Raw genomic sequence first — 21651 nt, forward strand, 5'->3', positions numbered from 1 at the left:
CAGAACTGAAGTGAAGAGGAAAAACAGGGAAAGCAGACAGAGGCCATGGCTGATGTCAGCCAAGATGGAAAAATTACTGTCATCATAACACTTGGTGTTTCCAGTAAACAACAGCTGGTCGGGGAGGCGTGTTTTTTTTTTCTCCCTTCTCTTTGTTGTGCTGAGGGGGAAGTTCTGTTTCTCGTCTCCTGAAGGCACTAATTCTCTACCATTCTATGCTACCAGCTGTCCTCTGTTACCTCACCCATGCAGCCAAGGCACTGGGCAGAGATTAAGGCCCCGGGGCTGCTTCTTTTCCAGAAATGCTGGGGTCACCTCCACCTCAATTCAACACAGAGCAGAGATGGGATAGCAGAGATGGGATCTGGGGCCTCCTTGGCCTGTATGGTTCAGTATTTTTATCTGTAAAAAATATTCATTCTCAGGACGTGGGCATCACTGGCAAGGCTGGCATTTATTGCCCATCTCTAGTCGACCTGAGCAGGTGGTGGTGGGCCGTCTGTAGCGGTTTGATAAAACTGAGCGGCTTTCTAGGCCACTTCAGAGGGCAGTTAAGAGTCAACTATGTTGGTGTGGGACTGGAGTCACGTATAACAACAATAACAACAACTTGCATTTATATAGCGCCTTCAACGTAGTAAATCATTCCAAGGCACTTCACAGGAACATAAAAGACAAAATTTGGAAAAGTGGAGTCTAGAAATAACAAAGGCAAGGATAAGGGTTTCAGCAGCAGATGAGCTGAGGCAGGGACAGGGACAGACGATGTCACAGAGGTATATAGGCCCAGACTGGGTAAGGACAGCAGGTTTCCTTCCCTAAAGGACATTAGTGAACCAGTTGGATTTTTACAACAATCCGACAGCTTCATGGTCACTTTTACTGATCCCAGCTTTTTATTTCCAGATTGTTTTACAAACTGAATTCAAATTCTCAATCTGCAATGCTGGGATTCAAACTCACGTTCTTTGGATTACTCATCCAGTAACATAACCAATACACTACCACACATACCATATCAGGCAATACAGGTACTGCTAAACACTCAGTCTTCTTTCAAAAATGCATCTTTTCGTTTGGACAGTCAATCCTGATGACATCAATAGGGGAGTTATCCAGGACCCCTTTCTACATCCAATGAGATGAGCAAGTAAGGCTGAAAGGAGGAACTTGCATTTGTCCAGCGCCTTTCACGGCCTCAGGACGTCCCAAAGCGCTTTACAGCCAATGAAGTACAAGACCGTTGAGCCATGGGGAGCTGGGCGGGGTGGTGGGGGAGCAGGTTAATCTCCATACATCTACAGATGACATTTTCAGTTCCCCTGGCACACTCAGGATGAGAAGCCCCACCCAATAAATTGCCCCAACGAGGTCATCAGCAACCAATAAATACATGAAAAAAATATATTCAGGTAGAAAAGTAGTTATGATACAAGCTCGTGGCAGCCACGTTCCAAACCGGACACAGCTAAACCAAAGAGAGTTCACTTCTACGCCATCTTATCACCAGGGTTATTTGGTGCCTCAACGCCAATAGGCCGCAAGAAAAATAAACAAGACACTTAAGCCAATGCACATTTTGTACGGTGCTCTTAATTCATCCCTTCAAAGTGCTCCCATCACAGCGATACAACAATAACCTACATTTATATGGCACCTTTAACATAGAAAAACATCCCAAGGCGTTTCACAGAATCAGACAAGAAAATTGACACTGAGCCAAAGGAGCAAACATTAGGACAGGTGAGTGGGCCAAGACGTAGGTTTTCAGGAGGGTCTTCGAGGAGGAGAGGTTTAGGGAAGGAATTCCGGAGCTTAGGGCCGATGCAGCTGAAGGCACGGCCGCCAATGGTGGGGCAAAGGGAGTGGGGGATGCGCAAGAGGCCAGGGTAATGGAGACCTGTAACCAGCAGTACTTCACCCCAGTATTACAGAGCTGAGCCCTCCAGGCACAACCCAAGTTGGAAAGGTTAATGTTGGCCCAGAATTTCCTGAAAAGGTGTAACCAGCAAGTTAAGCCGAAATTTACGCCAATCTTCAGGTTGGCGCGTTGCGATGAAATCCCGAGAATCTCATTCGCATACGCCGAAACTTAACAACCGGCGTAAAACAAGTGAAAATCAGCATCAGCAATCAGGGCTCGAGGAAAGCATTGAATTTATGGCATATTCGTTCCTTATGTGTGAAAATTAAAGTTTGAAGCCTTCAAACCATCATTTATGCACATTGGGCATATTCAAGAATATGGATCATGGACAACCTATAATGCAAATTATTCTGACGCCCTAAAGATGTATTCAAAGATATGGAAAATACATCATAAGTTGAGAAATTAGAAAAATAACTTTTAAAAAAAATTGCCAGAAAACACAAAGTGTTACTTTGGGTCTTGTTGTGCCTAAAATGTTAGGCGTAAATTTACAGGTGCATTCAGAACTGGCGTAAATTCAGGAAATTCCAGTGCGCTGCATGCTTGCACCAGTGATGGGGGGCCGGTCCGGTGGACGTTTTGCAGAATCGGCGCCAAAGATGCGAGGAAATTTGGGAGGGAAAATCCTGAGAACAAATTATTCTTCGACCAGAATCAACAGGTTGAAGCCTGCCTTAAAACAGCAGCCAGAGGAATTGTCCAACTCATTAGTGGTTCGCTCCCAAACAATAACGTCCAAGCCTTACATCTCACGAATAATTCATGGTTATAACCTGCTCTGTGGAAGTTCCACGTGATCCCGAGGGAAGGGTGCAGTTTCATCGATTACTTCCTCCTCCCCACCACCCCCCTCAATCACTTCTCCTTCACCTTGTCACGAGAAGATTAGCTTTGGATTTTTTTAAGCAACGTCCCGAAACCTGAGACTGCTGGAGATAGTCATCAAAAACAAGTGAAGTAGGGTCGATATTTGTTCCGCAGACAGCATCATTTGTGTCTGGACCTGAAGAGCAGGTCTGGTCTGGGTTATCAATTGGTCCCTGCACTATGAGACACTGAGACCGAAATAAATCCAGGACAAAGTCACTTGTGTAGTGATATATTATACAGTGAGCACTTATAACTGTTTTGCATCTGGAGTAGTATGCTCATTTCTGGGCACCGCACCTCAGGAAAGATATATTGGCCTTGGAGAGGGTACAGCGCAGATTCACCAGAATGATACCGGGGCTGAAAAGGGTTAAATTACGAGCACTAGGCTTGTAGTCCCTTGAGTATAGAAGATTAAGGGGTGATCTAGTTGAGGTGTTTAAGATGATTAAAGGATTTGATAGGGTAGATAGAGAGAAACTATTTCCTCTGGTGGGGGGAATCCACAATAAGGGGGCAGAACCTTAAAATTAGAGATAAGCCGTTCAGGGGTGATGTCAGGAAGCACTTCTTCACACAAAGGGCAGTGGAAATCTGGAACTCTCTCCTCTTAAAAGCTGTTGAGGCTGGGGGTCAATTGAAAATTTCAAAACTGAGATCGATAGATTTTTGTTAGGCGAGGGTATTAAGGGATAGAACATAAGAAATAGGAGCAGGAGTAGGCCAATCGGCCCCTCGAGCCTGCTCCGCCATTCAATAAGATCATGGCTGATCTGATCCTAACCTCAAATCTAAATTCATGTCCAATTTCCTGCCCGCTCCCCGTAACCCCTAATTCCCTTTACTTCTAGGAAACTGTCGATTTGTTTTAAATTTATTTAATGATGTAGCTTCCACAGCTTCCTGGGGCAGCAAATTCCACAGACCTCCTACCCTCTGAGTGAAGAAGTTTCTCCTCATCTCAATTTTGAAAGAGCAGCCCCTTATTCTAAGATTATGCCCCCTAGTTCTAGTTTCACCCATCCTTGGGAACATCCTTACCGCATCCACCCGATCAAGCCTCTTCACAATCTTATATGTTTCAATAAGATCGCCTCTCGTTCTTCTGAACTCCAATGAGTAGAGTCCCAATCTACTCAACCTCTCCTCATATGTCCAGCCCCTCATCCCCGAGATTAACCGAGTGAACCTTCTTTGTGCTGCCTTGAGAGCAAGTATGTCTTTTCTTAAGTATGGAGACCAAAACTGTATGCAGTATTCCAGGTGCGGTCTCACCAATACCTTATATAACTGCAGCAATACCTCCCTGTTTTTATATTCTATCCCCCTAGCAATAAAAGCCAACATTCCGTTGGCCTTCTTGATCACCTGCTGCACCTGCATACTAACTTTTTGATTTTCTTGCACTAGGACCCCCAGATCCCTTTGTACTGCAGTACTTTCCAGTTTCTCGCCATTAAGATAATAACTTGCTCTCCGATTTTTCCTGCCAAAGTGCATAACCTCACATTTTCCAATATTGTATTGCGTCTGCCAAATCTCCGCCCACTCACCCAGCCTGTCTATATCCCCTTGTAGGTTTTTTATGTCCTCCTCACTCTCTACTTTCCCTCCCATCTTTGTATCGTCTGCAAACTTTGATATGTTACACTCGGTCCCCTCCTCCAAATTGTTAATATAGATTGTAAAGAGTTGGGGACCCAGCACCGACCCCTGCGGAACACCACTGGCTACTGGTCGCCAGTCCGAGAATGTACCATTTATCCCAACTCTCTGCTTCCTGTTAGATAACCAATCCTCCACCCATGCCAGAATATTACCCCCAATCCAGTGATTCTTTATCTTGAGCAATAATCTTTTATGTGGCACCTTGTCGAATGCCTTCTGGAAGTCCAAATACACCACGTCCACTGGTTCCCCTTTATCCACCCTGTACGTTATATCCTCAAAGAACTCAAGCAAATTTGTCAGACATGACTTCCCCTTCGTAAAGCCATGCTGACTTTGTTCTATTAAATTATGTTTATCCAAATGTTCCGCTACTGTCTCCTTAATAATAGACTCCAAAATTTTACCCACCACAGATGTTAGGCTAACTGGTCTATAATTTCCAGTCTTCTGCCTACTACCCTTTTTAAATAAGGGTGTTACATTAGCAGTTTTCCAATCTGCCGGGACCTTTGCCGAGTCCAGAGAATTTTGGAAAATTATTACCAAAGCATCCACAATCCCTACTGCCACTTCCCTCAAGACCCTAGGATGGAAGCCATCAGGTCCAGGGGATTTATCCGCCTTGAGTCCCATTAATTTACTGAGCACCAATTCCTTAGTGATTTTAATCGTATTTAGCTCCTCCCCCCCCTAGAGCCCCCTTGGTTACGGAACCAAGGCGGGTAGATGGAGTTAATATAGAGATCAGCAATGATCTAAATGAATGATGGAACAGGCCTTAGGGGCTGAATGCCCGCCTCCTGTTCCTGAGTGAGTGTCTTCAGAAGAAGAGGAGAGAAAATCCTCGGCAAGAAAAACTGGGGAGGTCAAAAAGAAAGAAAAGATTTAATATCTAATAAAGGAATGTCACCTTCAGTAAGATTGGTAAAACTGATACACCACAAGCAGCAAAGCTAAAACAAAATGGCTCTTCAAAGGCATTTAAGGGGAAGCTAGATAAACACACGAGGGAGAAAGGAATAGAAGGATGTGCTGATAGGGTGAGATGAAGTAGGGAGGGAGAAGCCTCATGTGGAGCCTAAGCACCAACATGGAACTGTTGGGCTGAACGGCCTGTTTCTGTGCTGTAAATTCTATGTAAAATTCTCCACGAGGCCTAGCTCTGGACGTAGTGGCTGCGCTGCCTCTTGCGACACTTCAATCCCATAGTGGACACTGAAACAAGGCAGCAATCACTTATTTTTTTTTAACTCCGCACATTAACAACAACTTGTTTATATAGCGCCTTTAACATAATAAAACGTCCCAAGGCGGTTCACAGGAGCGTTATCAAACAAAATTTGACACCGAGCCACATAAGGAGATATTAGGACAGGTGAAGTAGATTTTAAGCAGCGTCTTAAAGGAGGAGTGAGAAGTCGAGAGGCGGAGAGGTTTCGGAAGGGAATTCCAGAGCTTAGGGCCTGGGCAGCTGAAGACACGGCCGCCAATGGTGGAGAGATGAAAACTGGGGAAGCGCAAGAGGCCAGAATTGGAGGAGCGCAGAAATCTCAGAGGGTTGTAGGGCTGGAGGAGGTTACAGAGAGAGGGAGGGGCGAGGCCACGGAGGGAGAATTTTTTTTAAATCGAGGCATTGGTGGACTGGGAGCCAATCAGCAGCGAGGGGAATGGCTCAACAATAGGATTTGAGGGGGGAGACCAGCTGGTGGAGGGGATTATTTTTATAAATTATTTCTGAGTGAAAGAAGGAACTTGCATTTATATAGCACCTTTCACAACCTCAGGACGTCCCAAAGGGCTTTACAGCCAATGAAGTACTTTTTGAAGTGTAGTCACTGATGTGATGTAAGAAACATGGCAATCAATTTGCGCACAGCAAGATCCCACAGACAGCAAAGTGATAATGATCACATAATCTGTTCTTTTCTAGTGATGCCGGTTGAGGGATAATTATTGGCCAGGACACCGGGAAGAACTCCCCTGCTTTCCTTCGAAATAGTGGCCATGGAATCTTTTACACCCACCTGAGGGGGCATATGGGGCCTCGGTTTAACATCTCATCCAAAAGATGGCACCTCCGACAGTGCAGCACTCCCTCAATACTTCACTGGAGCGTTGGCCTAGATTTTGTGCTCAAGTCTCCAGTCAAAGCCCACTCTTTGAACCAGGATGCAGAGACAAAAAGGGAGATTCCTGGGATGGCAGGATTGTCGTATGAGGAGAGATTGGGTCGACTAGGCCTGTATTCACTCGAGTTTAGAAGAATGTGAGGGGTCTCATTGAAACGTATGAAATTCTGACAGGGCTAGACAGACTGGATGCAGGGAGGATGTTTCCCCTGGCTGGGGGGTCTAGAATGAGGGGTCACAGTCTCAGGATACGGGGTAGGACATTTAGGACTGAGATGCGGAGAAATTTCTTCACTCAGAGGGTGGTGAACCTGTGGAATTCTCGACCACAGAAGGCTGTGGAGGCCAAGTCACTGACTATATTTAAGAAGGAGCTGGATAGATTTCTAGACACAAAAGGCATCAAGGGGTATGGGGAGAGAGCGGGAATATGGTATTGAGATAGAGGATCAGCCATGATCGTATTGAATGGCGGAGCAGGCTCGAAGGGCCGAATGGCCTACTCCTGCTCCTATTTTCTAGGCTTCTATGGCTGTAGAAAATTCAACAAATAATTAATATACAGAATGCTGGAGTTGCACTCCACACTCTCATTTGAAGAAAAGTGCTGTCTTATTGGTGATTTTGTTACAACCACACAATTATTAGGGCTTCCTGACAGTGGAGGCAAAGGGGAACAGCTGAAAGATGGGGACTGTCCTGGTGGTTGGGATTTTAATGATACAAATCCATAAATCTTGGGAAAGGCAGATGTGTCCAATGTCTGAATCTAATGATCCAATTTTATTTCCACCATTTACTTTACTGATGGTGATAATAAGTATAACAATTCAGTGATTTAATTTAACAATAAAGCTGTTATTTTGCCTCAGCCCAGCCCATGCTATCAATTCACTTGAGAAAAACCAATTACTACCAGTGTCAGTGCCTTTGTTACAAAAGAAAACCTAGCTTCTTTCAAAAGCGAAAATAATTGTTCTTTAAGCTCTGACAAGTCTCCACTGTAACTTTTGTTCTCCACCCCCCTTAAAACTGTACAGTTTGTGTCCCAGAGAACATTTGGCACCAATTCGCATGAATTATGAAATTAATTTTGTCTTTCTTTCATAGAATGATAGAATGGCAACAGCACAGTAGGAGGCCATTCAGCCCATCGAGCCCATGCCAGCTCTTTGTAAGAGCAATTCAGTTAGTCCCATTCCCCCGCTCTTTCCCCGTAGCCATGCAAATTATTTCCCTTCAAGTATTTGCCCAATTCCTATTTGAAAGCCACGATTGAATCTGCCTCCACCACCCTTTCAGGCAGCACATTCCAGATCATAACTACTCACAGCATAAAAATGTTTTTTCTCATGCCACCTTTGGTTCTTTTGCCAATCACCTTAAATCTGTGCCCACTGGTTCTCGACCCTTCTGCCAATGGGAACTGTTTCTCTTCATTTACTGTATCTAAACTCTTCATGAGTTTGAACACCTCTATCAAATCTCCTTTCAACCTTCTCTGCTCTAAAGGAGAGCAACCCCAGCTTCTCCAGTCTATCCACTTAACTGAAGCCCCTCATCCCTGGAACCATTCTAGTAAATCTTTTCTGCACCCTCTCTAAGGCCTTCCTAAAGTGCAATACCCAGAATTGGACACAATACCCCAGTTGTGGCCGAACCAGTGTTTTATAAAGGATCATCATAACCTCCTTGCTTTTGTACTCTATTCCTCTATTTATAAAGCCCAGGATCTCGTATGCTTTTTTTTTTAAAAAGCACTTTCTCAACCTGTCCTGCCACCTTCGAAGATTTGTGCACATATACCCCCAGGTCTCTGTTCCCATTCATATTCTTTCTGGATGTGAATGGAAAGCTTGATTTGTAAGCAACGGGCAGCTGTGATGAAAGAATACAACATTCAAGGGCGCGCAAGATAGAGAGAATGCGAGTGGAAGAGAGTGTGTGAAAGAGAGAGGAAATGAGAGCACGCACAAGGGCGCCAGAGTGGGGGAGTGGAGCATGCAAAAGAGTGAGGGATAGAGCCAGATGGAAAGGCAGCGCGCACGAAAGAGAGAAAATGAGAGCGCAAAAGAACAAAAGAGATAGAAAGAGCGAGTGAGCACGGGAGCGCGAGAGGCAGCCTGTGAACGTGCGATAATCCCCATACAATAGATTCCATTAAAATTGTGCTGAAGCTCTCCTGCGAGGAATCTCATCATCCAAACAGCAGTTAAGTGAAGCGATGACATGAGGCTGTAAAGTGTGCGTTTATAATGTAATCAGGAAATCATACCAGCGACTGGAACAGGTTAGATTGAAGACAGCAAGGTCAGTCAGCAACGAGGAGCCACTTGACTGGCTGTGATTAATGGAAAGAGGGGGAGGGGGAGGGGGTGAGGGAGGGGGAGGGGGAGGGGGTGCAGCATTTACTGGGGCCATGTCACACCTGAAAAAAATCATTTGGATAATTTTTTTTCTTCTGCCTAATGTTGATCAAGATGCAATTCATTGTTTGCCAGGAAAAGCACAAGGTGGGGGAGGGGGGAATAGATGGGGCAGAATTGGTAAGATTTTCTCTATGCAATTAGGGTGGGTTTTAAATCTGTGAGCAATTTGTTCAACAAAACTAAAAGAAAGAAATAAAGAACTTGTAATTATATAGCGCCTTTCAGGGCTTTCCAAAGCTGCTTTACAGCCAATGAAGTACTTTACAACAGTGTAGTCACTGTTGTAAAGTAGGAGATGCAGCAGCCAATTTGCGCACAGCAAGGTCCCACAAACAGCAATGAGATAATGACCAGATAATCTGTTTTTAGGTGTAGGTTGAGGGATAAATATTGGCCAGGACATCAGGAGAACTCCCCTGCTCTTCTTCAAATAGTGCCATGGGATCTTTTACGTCCACCTGAGAGGGCAGACAGGGCCTCGGTTTAATATCTTATCCGAAAGACGGCACCTCAGACAGTGCAGCACCCCCTCAGTACTGCAGTGGGAGTGTCAGCCTGAATTTTGTACTAAGTCTATGGAGTGGGACTTCTGGCTCAAAGGTGACAGTGCAACCCACTGAGCCACAGCAGACACCTTATCTACTGCAGGGAAAGGGTGGGGGGGCAAGAAAGAGGAAGAAGAAAGCTCCTTCTGATCTGATCTCAACTGAGGGCTGTCCACTTCAAACCCGTGACCTGGACCTTTGTGTGGAGTATAACCCAGACAATCTAGCGGAAGATATAAAAAATAGCACAGGGCACTCTAGAAGCAACCGAATCACAAAGATTGTCTGTATGAAAACCCGTTACACTCCTTAAGTTACAGTGCAGCACAGTCGTAAGTATATACGGACAACTTCACGTTCATTTTGGAATGAAATTGACCCTTTACATGGCTGACATCTTGAGTTGAAAGGAGGATGTTTATTCACATCGCCATTGTGAGGTAATTTTAAAAAAATTTGTTCATGGGATGTGGGCATCGCTGGCGAGGCCGGCATTTATTGCCCATCCCTAATTGCCCTCGAGAAGGTGGTGGTGAGCCACCGCCTTGAACCGCTGCAGTCCGTGTGGTGAAGGTTCTCCCACAGTGCAATAATGACTCCCATCAGCAGGTGGCGGTGTATTCTTCTGCTGCCACCACGTCCCAGTGTTGAGAATTCCCTCCCCCGCTGCCGTCACCCCTCCCCCCACCCCTACCTCCCCCCCTGTCATCACCCCTCCCCCCCTGCCGTCACCCCTCCCCCCACCCCTACCCCTCCCCCTGTCATCACCCCTCCCCCCCTGCCGTCACCCCTCCCCCCACCCCTCCTCCCCCTGTCATCACCCCTCCCCCCCCTGCCATCGCCCCACCACCACCCACTGGGTTTTTACAGATCAACACTTGGAATGGACTCACAGAAAGTGGTGGAGGCAAAAAAAAAACCCGGAATCATTCAAGAAACAATTAGATACTGGAATGCGAGGGACTGTACTCCCAACAGGCCCCTACGGGCTGGGACTCTTTTCTCCAGAAAAGAGAAGGCTGAGGGGTGACCTGATAGAGGCCTTTCAGATTATGATAGGATAGACGTGGAGAAAATGTTTCCACTTGTGGGGGAGTCCAAAACTAGAGGTCATGAACATAAGATAGTCACTGATAAATCCAAGAGCGAATTCAGGAGAAACTTCTTTACCCAGAGTGTGGTTAAAATGTGGAACTCGCTACCACAGCAGGCAGGAAGGAAATCGTGCAGCTGTCGACTGGAGCCTGAAGGGAGAGAGTGCTGAGGTGGCGAGCTGGGGACCTTTCCAGTATCTCAGCCTTTGTCATCCACCTCCTCCCATCAAAAAGCCCGCACATGACGGGAGCTCCTGTTAACTTCAATAACAGTCAGGATTGCCAACTCTCCAGGATTGTCCTGGAGTCTCCAGAAATTGAAGATTGCACCAAGTAGCAGGGAATAAGAGCAGAATAATTTTGAGTAGAAAAAACCCCCCTGTCTCTCTTTTGTTATTAAATCAACCCCACCTTCCCTTAATTTCCTCCCATCCCTTCTGTCTCTGGAAACACATCTAATTGTCTCTTGAACACATTTATTCAGTGACCTTTCCTCGTTACTAATTGCACAATTCTGTTACTCTTTACGCAGAAAAGCTCTGCCTGGCTTCCCTTCTTGCTCTTAATTTGTCTCCCCTGATAATAGCACAAATGCATTGAAGGGGAAGCGAGCTAAGTACATGAGGGAGAAAGGAATAGAAGGTTGTACTGATAGGGTGAGATGAACTACGGTGGGAGGAGGCTTGTGTGGAGCATACACACTGGCATGGACCTGTTGGGCCGAATGGCCTGCTTCTATGCTGTAAAGTTCTATGTAATCAATCTCCAGGGCAACCCAGGAGAAAAATCATAGGGGCATCAAAAAAGGAAAATAATTTTCTTTCAATACTTTTGTCTATTAGTTCTAAAAACGTGGGAGTTGGGAAAGAAAAGGACTGTTTGACTGAGAGTCAAGAATCACCCAATCGGATAGCAAAGAAAGCATTTTGCTTTCAGATTGGCCGTGGGAAGGCAGGGCACCAGGAGGATGGATGTGTCAGGTGATCAATGGCCGGGGTTGGGGGGGGGGGGGGGGCAGTTGGAAGGAGGAGGTCATGTGATGAAACTTCTAGGAATATGTCCAACCGCAGTTGGCGACCCCAATAGCAGTACACAGCGGCAATAAAACAAGAGAGAGAACAGGGATGGTCAGGAGCCAACTGGGGTGTGGCAGTTCGAACAATTGCACACACCAGTCATTTAAAATCCACAGAGCCAATGACAAGTGCCATTTACACACCTTGCATTGATATAGCGCCTTTAGGGTAGAAACATGTTCACAAGGCACTTCACGGAGGCGTAACAGAAAAAAATTGGACATCAAGCCAAAAGGAGGGATTGCAATGGGCGGGGCTCGGTTGAAGAGGAGGTTTTCATGATGGTCTTAAAGGAGGAGAGGGAGATGGAGAGGCAGAGGGGGTTTAGGGATTTAATTCCAGAGCGTGGGGCCTAGGCAGCTGAGGGCACGGCCGCCAATGGTGGGGCTGAAGAAAGGAATGGAATGCACAGAGCCAAAGTTTTTTTTTAAATCATTCATGGCATGTGGGCATTGCTGGCGAGGCTAGCATTTATTGCCCATCCCTAATTGCCCCTGAGAAGGTGGTGGTGAGCTGCCTTCTTGAACCGCTACAGTTCGTGTGGTGAAAGTTCTCCCACAGTGCTGTTAGGTAGGGAGTTCCAGGATTTTGCCCCAGCGACAATGAAGGAACGGCGATATATTTCCAAGTCGGGATGGTGTGTGACTTGGAGGGGAACATGCAGGTGGTGTTGTTCCCATGTGCCTGCTGCCCTTGTCCTTCTAGGTGGTAGGGGTCGCGGGTTTGGGAGGTGCTGTCAAAGAAGCCTTGGCGAGTTGCTGCAGTGCATCTTGGAGATGGTACACACTGCAGCCATGGTGAGCTGGTGGTGGAGGGAGTGAGCGTTTAAGGTGGTGGATGGGGTGCCAATCAAGCGGGCTGCTTTGTCCTGGATAGTGTCAAGCTTCTTGAGTGTTGTTGGAGCTGCACTCATCCAGGCAAGTGGAGAGTATTCCATCACACTCCTGACTTGTGCCTTGTAGATGGTGCAAAGGCTTTGAGGAGTCAGGAGGCGAGTCACCCGCCACAGAATACCCAGCCTCTGACCTGCTCTTGTAGCCACAGTATTTATGTGACTGGTCCAGTTAACTTTCTAGTCAATGGTGACCACCAGGATGTTGATGGTGGGGGATTCAGCGACGGTAATGCTATTGAATGTCAAGGGAGGTGGTTAGACTCTCTCTTGTTGGAGAGAGTCATTGCCTGGCACTCGACTAGTGCGAATGTTACTTGCCACTTATCAGCCCAAGCCTGGATATCGTCCAGGTCTTGCTGCATGCGGGCACGGACTGATTCATTATCTGAGGGGCTGCGAATGGAACTGAACACTGTGCGAACATCCCCATTTCTGACCTTACGATGGAGAGAAGGTCATTGATGAAGCAGCTAAAGATGGTTGGGCCTAGGACACTGCCCTGAGGAACTCCTGCAGCAATGTCCTGGGGCTGACATGATTGGCCTCCAACAACCACTACCATCTTCCTTTGTGCTCGGTATGACTCCAGCTACTGGAGAGTTTTCCCCTTGATTCCAATTGACTTCAATTTTACTAGGGCTCCTTGATGCCACACTCGGTCAAATGCTGCCTTGATGTCAAGGGCAGTCACTCTCACCTCACTTCTGGAATTCAGCTATTTTGTCCATGTTTGGACCAAGGCTGTAATGAGGTCTGGAGCCGAGTGGTCCTGGTGGAACCCAAACTGAGACATCAGTGAGCAGGTTATTGGTGAGTAATAGCCACTTGAAAGCACTGTCGACGACACCTTCCATCACTTTGCTGTTGATTGAGAGCTGACTGATGGGGCCGGGTAATTGGCAGGATTGGATTTGTCCTGCTTTTTGTGGACAGGACATACCTGGGCAATTTTCCACTTTGTCGAGTAGATGCCAATGTTGTAGCTGTACTGGAACAGCTTGGCTAAAGGTGCGGCTAGTTCTGGAGCACTGAGTTTCAGAGCGATGGAGAGTTTGGAAGAGGAGGGAGATGGAGGAGTTTGCAGAGATAGGGAGGGGAGGGGAGGCTCTGAAAGAATTTCAACAAGGCTGAGTATTTTCAAGTTGAGGCGTTGAGGGGTTTGGGTGGGGGAGGGTGGGAGTGGAGGGAAGCGGGAGCTAATGCAGGTGAGCAGGGAGAGGGTAACAGCACTTTCCCTCTCCCTGCTCAACAGCACTTTCCCTCCTTGTTGGGGTACAGTCCCACTGGCACCCCCTGGTATCTCGCACCCAGAGTGCGCCAGGCTGATCGACCCGGGAGGGGGAGTGGGCACACTAGGCCCGATTTGGTCCTTACACCTGCACTTCCATCTGGGATTGAGGGTATTGATCAGGTTGAGAAATCAGGGCTGATTATAAAACCCCTCGTTAGCCCAATTGTAACTTCTGCCCCCACTGAGATCAGTTGACTCTGCACAGACCAGAAGGTAAACCAGAGACCTTTCAGTACAACGTGGTCTGGTGCTTTTACCCACTAGGCAACCTGCTAAGGTCCGTTTTTTTTTATGTAAAAAGACAATTTAATAAAATGTCCACTTGTAACTCCTCAGTGAGTATTGAGTAAATGGACCATCCTTGGTGGTAGTGAGTGAGACAGGCCAGATAGCTCCAGGCTCGATTCTCAGGCTGTGTCGAGTTAGGCATCTCAAGGTAGCAGTAGGAAGTGGAGCAATACAGGTCTCGACACCCCACCGGGGAGCAGAGGGGAGAGGCGGGGAAAAGCCGGGAGTCCCCTCTCCTGATCACTGCTGGTCTCCTACTGGAAAGTGTGCCTTTAAAAAGAAAGATTTGCATTTATATAGCACCTTTCATGATCTCAGGACGTCCCAAAGAGCTTTACAGCCATTGAAGTACTTTATGAAGTGTAGTCACTGTTGTAATGTAGGAAACGTAGCAGCCAATTTGCACACAAGGTCCCACAAACAGCAATGTGATAATGGCCAGATAATCTTTTTTTTAGTGATGTTGTTTGACGGATAAATATTGGGCCAGGGCACCGGGGAGAACACCCCTGCTGTTCTTCGAAATAGTGGCTGGGGGATCTGAGCAGGAAGACGGAGACTCGCTTTAATGCCCCAATCGAAAGGTTTTGGTTGAGGGATAAATGTTGGCCAGGGCACATTTTCTTCTAATGTGGTTTCTTTTAAGGACATTGACCGAGAAGAATGGGTTCAGCTGGGGCCTGACCACAGACAAAAAGGCCCCTTGAAGTGGATAGTTATGGCAAACAAAAATGTTCACTTGGATGAGCTGCTATGGGGCTATTAGTGTCTAGGAGACAGTCACCCTTACTGGGAAGCACAGGCACATACAGGTGAACAAAATAACTCACTTGGCCTCTCATCGTTCTTCATTTTCATAATTACACCCACCCACTGTCTCACGACCAGGGCCTCATTTGAAAAAAAATGGCCACCGATCTTGCCTCCCCTCTTCCTGATACTGTCCTCCCCAACTACCCTTCCTGCCTCCCCCTCCCTCTACCTTACCTCTCCCCCATCCTCCCTTTCCCCTCCCCCTCCCATCCTCCCCAACCACCCATCCCCCCTCCTTACCCATTCCCCCTCCTCCATACTGTCCTCCCCAACCACCCCTCCCCCCCAATGGATTCTTACAGGCTGCTTACTGGAAGCAATTGGGCTGCTTTATATTCCATGTACCTCAGCCTGTTCAATCAATCAGACGGCGACACCAATACACAGTAAAAATTACACTTAATTGCACACAAGAGGCTGTTAGTGGAAGCAGACACGCACCTGAGGGATCGTGTTCAGAGAACCAAGTGGCATACAGCAAAACATGGAATCTTTCAAACCCGGACCACAACCAATCTTCGTTCTGAAAAAAATAACGTCCTTCTTCCCCACCAACCCCTTCCCTCGCCTCGCTCCTGAAAGTGTTGACCCCAGTATTCCTCCAGTGCCTGTCGAATAAGTCAACAACTTGCATTTATATAGCACCTTGAACATGGTACAACAGCCCAAGGTGCTTCACAGGAGCGATTATCAGACAAAATTAGACTCCGAGCCACATAAGGAAATATTAGGACAGGTGACCAAAAGCTTGGCCAAAGAGGTAGATTTTAAGGAGCGTCTTAAAAGGAGAAGAGAGAGGTGTAGAGCTTTAGGGAGGGAATTCCAAAGCTTAGGGCCTAGACAGCTGAAGGCACGGCCGCCAATAGTGGAGTGCTGGAACTCGGGAATGCGCAAGAGGCCAGAATTGGAGGACTTACAGACCTTGCCGAGGCCAGCATTGCAGGGGTTAACTCCCCCGCCATCTACCCAAAAGTTTGTAACCAATCCAAACCCAAAATGCAATGGGATCAGTGGAAAATTCCAACTCAAGGCGGCAAAAAATGCAGGTTTTGCGAACGCAGCCAGGGGCAGGAGGGACAGGCACTACTGCGTCTCAGACCTGCGCACAAGCACACATTCCACGGTACAGGTTATTCGGCTGCGCATGAATACAAAATTGTATTGCAGTGGGCAGGCTGCACATAGTTCTGCAGTAGTCATCTCGTAGCATGCTTTGTGTACTCGATCTGAAACACTTAAACATACCACAGTCTCATGGAAGCCTCTTATATCACTCACTTATGGTCAATGGAGTCATTGGACCTCCTTGTTTCCTTTGGTTGAAATCCTCCAACACATTTTGAGCCAATAATCTGCCATTTATAGAATCATACAGCACAGAAGGAGGCCATTCTGCCCATCATGTCTGTGCCGGCTCTTTAAAAGAGCTATCCAATTAGTTCCTCTCCCCTGCTCTTTCCCCGTAGCCATGCAAATTTTTCCCTTTTTCAGGTATATATTCAATTTCCTTTTGAAAGTTGACACTGAATCTGCTTCCACCAGCCTTTCAGGCAGTGCATTCCGGATCATAATAACTCGCTGTGTAAAAAAATTTTTCCTTATGTCGCCTCTGGTTCTTTTGCCAATCACCTTAAATCTGTGTCCTCTGGTTACCGACCCTTCTGCCACTGGAAACAGTTTCTCTTTATTTACTCTACCAAATGATTTTGAACACCTCTTTCAAATCTCCCCTTAACCTTCTCTGCTCTAAGGACAACAATCCCAGCTTCTCTAGTCTCTCCACATAACTGGTACCATTCTAGCAAATCTCTGCACCCTCTCCAAGGCCCTGGCATCCTTTCTAAAGTGTAGTTCCCAGAATTGAACACAGTACTTCAGCTGAACATCAAGTCACTAACTGTATGGTATTTCAACTCCAACACACTCCTGGTCAACAGAGAAATGAGATGTGCAACATTATTAATTGTAGTAGGAGCAAGTTTAGTAACCCCCTCTACCCTCACGCACAACTCTACATGGTCAAGCACTGATGTCATGGAAGATGGGTTCCTTCTGGACAAGGACTGACCTTTGTCGTGTTGTCATGTGACCTCTGGTATCGCTTCCACCTGCACCCGTAGATTCCCGTCAGGCACGACAAGCATAGCTGGGGCTCGTAGTACTGCAGTGGCTGGTGTTTTACCATGCTCCTTCAATGCTTCCGAAGGGGGACCTCAGCAGCCCATCAGCTCACCAGACTCCTTGAAAAATAAAAGAAAATACATAACCGTCAAACATGATGGGGAAAAATATTTTTCTTCCTTCCTCAAAAGTACACAGCGTCAGCCTTCGGCTCAGTGGTAGCTCTCTTGCCTCTGAGTCAGAAGATCATGTCTGAGGTTCAGAATGACCAGAAAATCTGTTTTAGTGACATTGGTTGAGAGATAAATAATAGCCTGATACTGCGGAGAACTTCCCTGCTCGTCTTCGAAATAGTGGCGGGCGGGATCTTTTACGTACACCCGAGGGGGCAGATGGGGCCTCAGTTTAAACATCACATCCAAAAGATGGCACCTCTGACAGTGCAGGACTCTCTCAGTACTGCAGTGGAAGTGTCAGCCTGGATTTTGTGCTCAAGTCTTTGGAGTGGGACTTGAACCCATGAGCTTCTGACTCAGAGGCGAGAGTGCTACCCACCTAACCATTTGCCAACTGGCAAATGCGGAGAAACAATGCGGCCAGTTTTTAAAGACCATCGTCTAGAGGGAAAAAAACCCACTAATGATCGGCCTTGTTGGAGTTTAGGTTTTTTTTTTAAAACTCAGATCAATTTCCTCACTGAAGATCTTCAAAAACTGATTTTGGACACTTGTCATTTTCGAGGCGGCTTTTAGTGAGGAGGTTCAGACAAAGAGAGAAATCCTGCGCTCCCGCGTCATGCTCAGTCTGTGTTTAATGTAAACAAGATGGAAAATGGAAAGCTTGACTGGGAGCAGAGCCTCTTAACAACAATTCTAATCACTGCAATTCACAAACCGATGCAAGAAAAATTGGGCGTCTAGCCAGGAAGCAAGAAATTAGGAGAGGCAGCCAAGAGATGGTTCTCGAGGAATCTTACAGCTCTGGAGGTGGCCATTGGGCCCATCGTGCTTGTACCAGCTCGTCGAAAGAGCTATCAATTAGCCCCATTCCCCCCGTTCTTTCCCCTCAGCCCTGCAAAGTTTTCCTTTTCAAGTATATAATTGCTGATGCAGGATGGCTGCCACATTTGCCCACATAACAACAGTCACTCCACTCCAAAAAGCCATGGATCGTGTGTGGTTCTTTGGCAGTGCAGTGAGAAAGGAAGCTGACAGGTGGCCAAAAGCTTGGTCAACGAGGTAGGTTTTAAGGAGCGACTTAAAGGAGGGGAGAGAGGTGGAGAGGGGGGAGAGGTTTAGGGAGGGAATTCCAGAGCTTAGTGCCTATGCAGCTGAAGGCACGGCCGCCAATGGTGGAGCGATGAAAATTGGGGATGCGCAAGAGGCCAGATTTGGAGGAGCACAGAGATCTGGGAGGGTTGTAGGGCTAGAGGAAGTTACAGAGATAGGGAGGGGGGAGGCCATGGAGGGATTTGAAAACAAGGATGAGAATTTTAAAATCGAGGCATTGCCGGATCGGGAGCCAACGTAGGTCAGTGAGCAGAGGGATGACGGGTGAACAGGACTTGGTGCGAGGTAGGATACGGGCAGCAGAGATACATTGAATTATTTTGAAGTGTAATGACTTATGTAAAGTATGAAAAACTTGGCGACCTGCCAAACGTACCATGTTGGCCTCCTCCTGTAAATTCTGTGACCAGTGGGCTCAATACAGATAACTTACTCCAGGCCCAGAACCTATGCCAATGACATGTGTGCGAAGATGTCAATCCCATACAAATTACTGCTGTGGTGGTATAACAAGAGTTGCCATTGCTTATGACCTCCAAATTTTTCATGAGGAATCTTCATCAATACCAACACGATTCGCCCTCGCTTATAGAATCCTAGAATCATACAGCACAGAAGGAGGCCATTCGGTCCATCATGTCTGTGCCGGCTCTGTGAAAGAGCTATCCAATTAGTCCCATTCCTCAGCTCTTTCCCCATAGCCTTGTAAAGTTTTTTTTCTAAGTATATGACTAATTCCCTTTTGAAAGTCACTATTGAATCTGCTTCCACCACCCTTTCAGGCAGCGCATTCCAGATCATAACAACTCGCTGCGTAAAAAAAGAAATTCTCGTCATTTCCCCCCTGGATTTTTTGCCAATTATCTTAAATCCATGTTACCGACCCTCTTGGCAGTACAAACAGTTTCTCCCTATGTTTACTTGCTGAACATAGAATCCGAGACTTGACTGTTGATACTAGGTATCATTTCTCAGTGTCATTCCTTGCTCACAGCTCTAGGGTCAGTTTTGAGAGACATCTGTCCTTGTTACAGTTTTCTCTGGTTTCAACCTAATGTTGTACAATCTTTTAATTGAAGACACATTTGGCTTTCTTGATTGTTTAGCGCAGTGTTGTGTAACAGACATTGCTGACTAGCCACAAGTATGGTTACAGTGACACAGTTTTAGCCACATGCACTAATTTTAAAAGAAAACGACTCACACAAAACAGGTAAATGTACCTCACACATGTATGTTTACTTAAACATCTACCACCATTCAGTAACCAAGGGAGTAAAGCACTCACAATGATCAAAAAACCACTCACACACTCTGCTTTTCGTTTTACTCTTCAACAGAAAGGTGAATAGGATCAGATTTGGCGCTTATGCATCTCCACCCACAACCACTGCAATGTCCAGCTTTGGATTGTCCACCTTTGGCCCACTGCAACTGAAACCTTCCTCCAGGCTCAACGCCTCCTCCTCCCTTTTTCCCAAACCTCATCCTACCTAAACACCAACTCACCCAGAACTCTGTCGACCCCCTCACCTATAACCCCTGCCCCCTGTGTCATCCACTACCTCCCCATCCCATAGCGCATTGATTTCAGAATTCTGCTTCTGGTCTATAAATCCCTCCATGCCATTGACCCATGCCCTTAGAGCAAAGGAGGTTAAGGGAGGGTTTAAGAGGTGTTCAAAGTTATGGAGGGTTTTGATAGAGTAGAAAGGGAGAATCTGTATCCAGGAGGATCAGAAACCAGAGAAAAAAGATTTAAGATAATTGGCAGAAGAACCAGAGGGAGATGAGGGGAATGTTTTTTTACACAGTGAGTTATTACGACCTGCAATGCACTGCCCTGAAAGGGCGGTAGAAGCAGATTCAATAGGAACTTTCAAAAGGGAATTGGATAAATACTTGAAAAGGAAAAATTTGCAGGGCTATGGGGAAAGAGCAGGGGGAGTGGGACTAATTGGATAGCTCTTTCAAGGAACCAGCACAGGCACAATGGGTCTAATGGTCTCCCTCTGTGCTATATGACACCATGATTCAATCTAGAAACATAGAAAATAGGAGGAGTAGGCCATTCGAGCCTGCTCCGCCATTCAATATGATCATGGCTGATCCTCTCTCTCTCCCCATACCCCTTGATGCCTTTTCTGTCCAGAAATCTATCTAGCTCCTTCTTAAATATATTCAGTGACTTGGCCTCCACAGCCTTCTATAGTAGAGAATTCCACAGGTTCACCATCCTCTGAGTGAAGACATTTCTCCTCATCTCAGTCCTAAATGTCCTACCCCGTATCCTGAGACTGTGACCCCTCATTCTGGACACCCACAGCCAGAGGAAACATCCTCCCTGCATCCAGTCTGTCTGGCCCTGTCAGAATTTTATACGTTTCAATGAGATCCCCTCTCATTCTTCTAACCTCGAATGAATACAGGCCAAGTCGACCCAATCTCTCCTCATATGACAGTCCTGCCATCCCAGGAATCAGTCTGGTGAACCTTCGCTGCATTCCCTCTATGCCAAGTATATCCTTTCTTAGGTAAGGAGATCAAAACTACACACAATACTCCAGATGTGGTCTCACCAAGGCCCTGTATAATTGCAGTAAGACATCCTTGCTCCTGTACTCAAATCCTCTTGCAATGAAGGCCAACATACCATTTGCCTTCCTAACTGCTTTCTGCACCTGCATGTTTGCTTTCAGTGACTGGTGTACAAGGACACCCAGGTCCCTTTGTACATCAACATTCACCAATCTATCACCATTTAAATAATACTCTGCCTTTCTGTTTTTCCTTCTGAAGTGGATAACTTCACATTTATCCACATTATACTGCATCTGCCATGTATTTGTCCACTCACTCAACTTGTCTAAATCGCCTTGAAGCCTCTTTGCATCCTCCTCACAACCCACGATCCCACCTAGTTTTGTGTCATCAGCAAACTTGGAAATATTACATTTGGTTCCCTCATCCAAATCATTAATATATATATAACAACTTGCATTTATGTAGCGCCTTTAACGTAGTGAAGTGTCCCAAGGTGCTGCACAGGAGCATAATCAGACAAAAATTTGACACCGAGCCACATGAATGGGTAGTAGGACAGGTGACCAAAAGTTTGGTCAAAGAGGTAGATTTCAAGCAGCGACTTAAAGGAGAGAGAGGGAGAGAGGCGGAGAGGTTTAGGGAGGAATCCCAGAGCTTCGGGTCTAG

The 21651-nt window shown here is 46.5% G+C and overlaps 1 protein-coding gene across 4 annotated transcripts in view; it reads right to left on the reverse strand.

Moving 5' to 3' along the window:
- Window positions 1–21651, reverse strand: part of LOC137322695 (glycerophosphodiester phosphodiesterase domain-containing protein 5-like) — a 199152-nt gene that overhangs the window by 123978 nt on the left and 53523 nt on the right. For all 4 annotated transcript variants that reach the window (XR_010963209.1, XM_067985640.1, XM_067985639.1 and 1 more), the window contains exon 2: window positions 17100–17271. Coding sequence is in view for 3 of the 4 variants with exons in the window: in XM_067985640.1 (XP_067841741.1) it covers window positions 17100–17216 (117 nt within the window). In the remaining variant the exon portion in view is untranslated. The remainder of the gene's footprint in view (window positions 1–17099; window positions 17272–21651) is intronic.

Source organism: Heptranchias perlo, chromosome 6, assembly GCF_035084215.1.
Source record: "Heptranchias perlo isolate sHepPer1 chromosome 6, sHepPer1.hap1, whole genome shotgun sequence".
NCBI classification, from domain to species: domain Eukaryota; kingdom Metazoa; phylum Chordata; class Chondrichthyes; order Hexanchiformes; family Hexanchidae; genus Heptranchias; species Heptranchias perlo.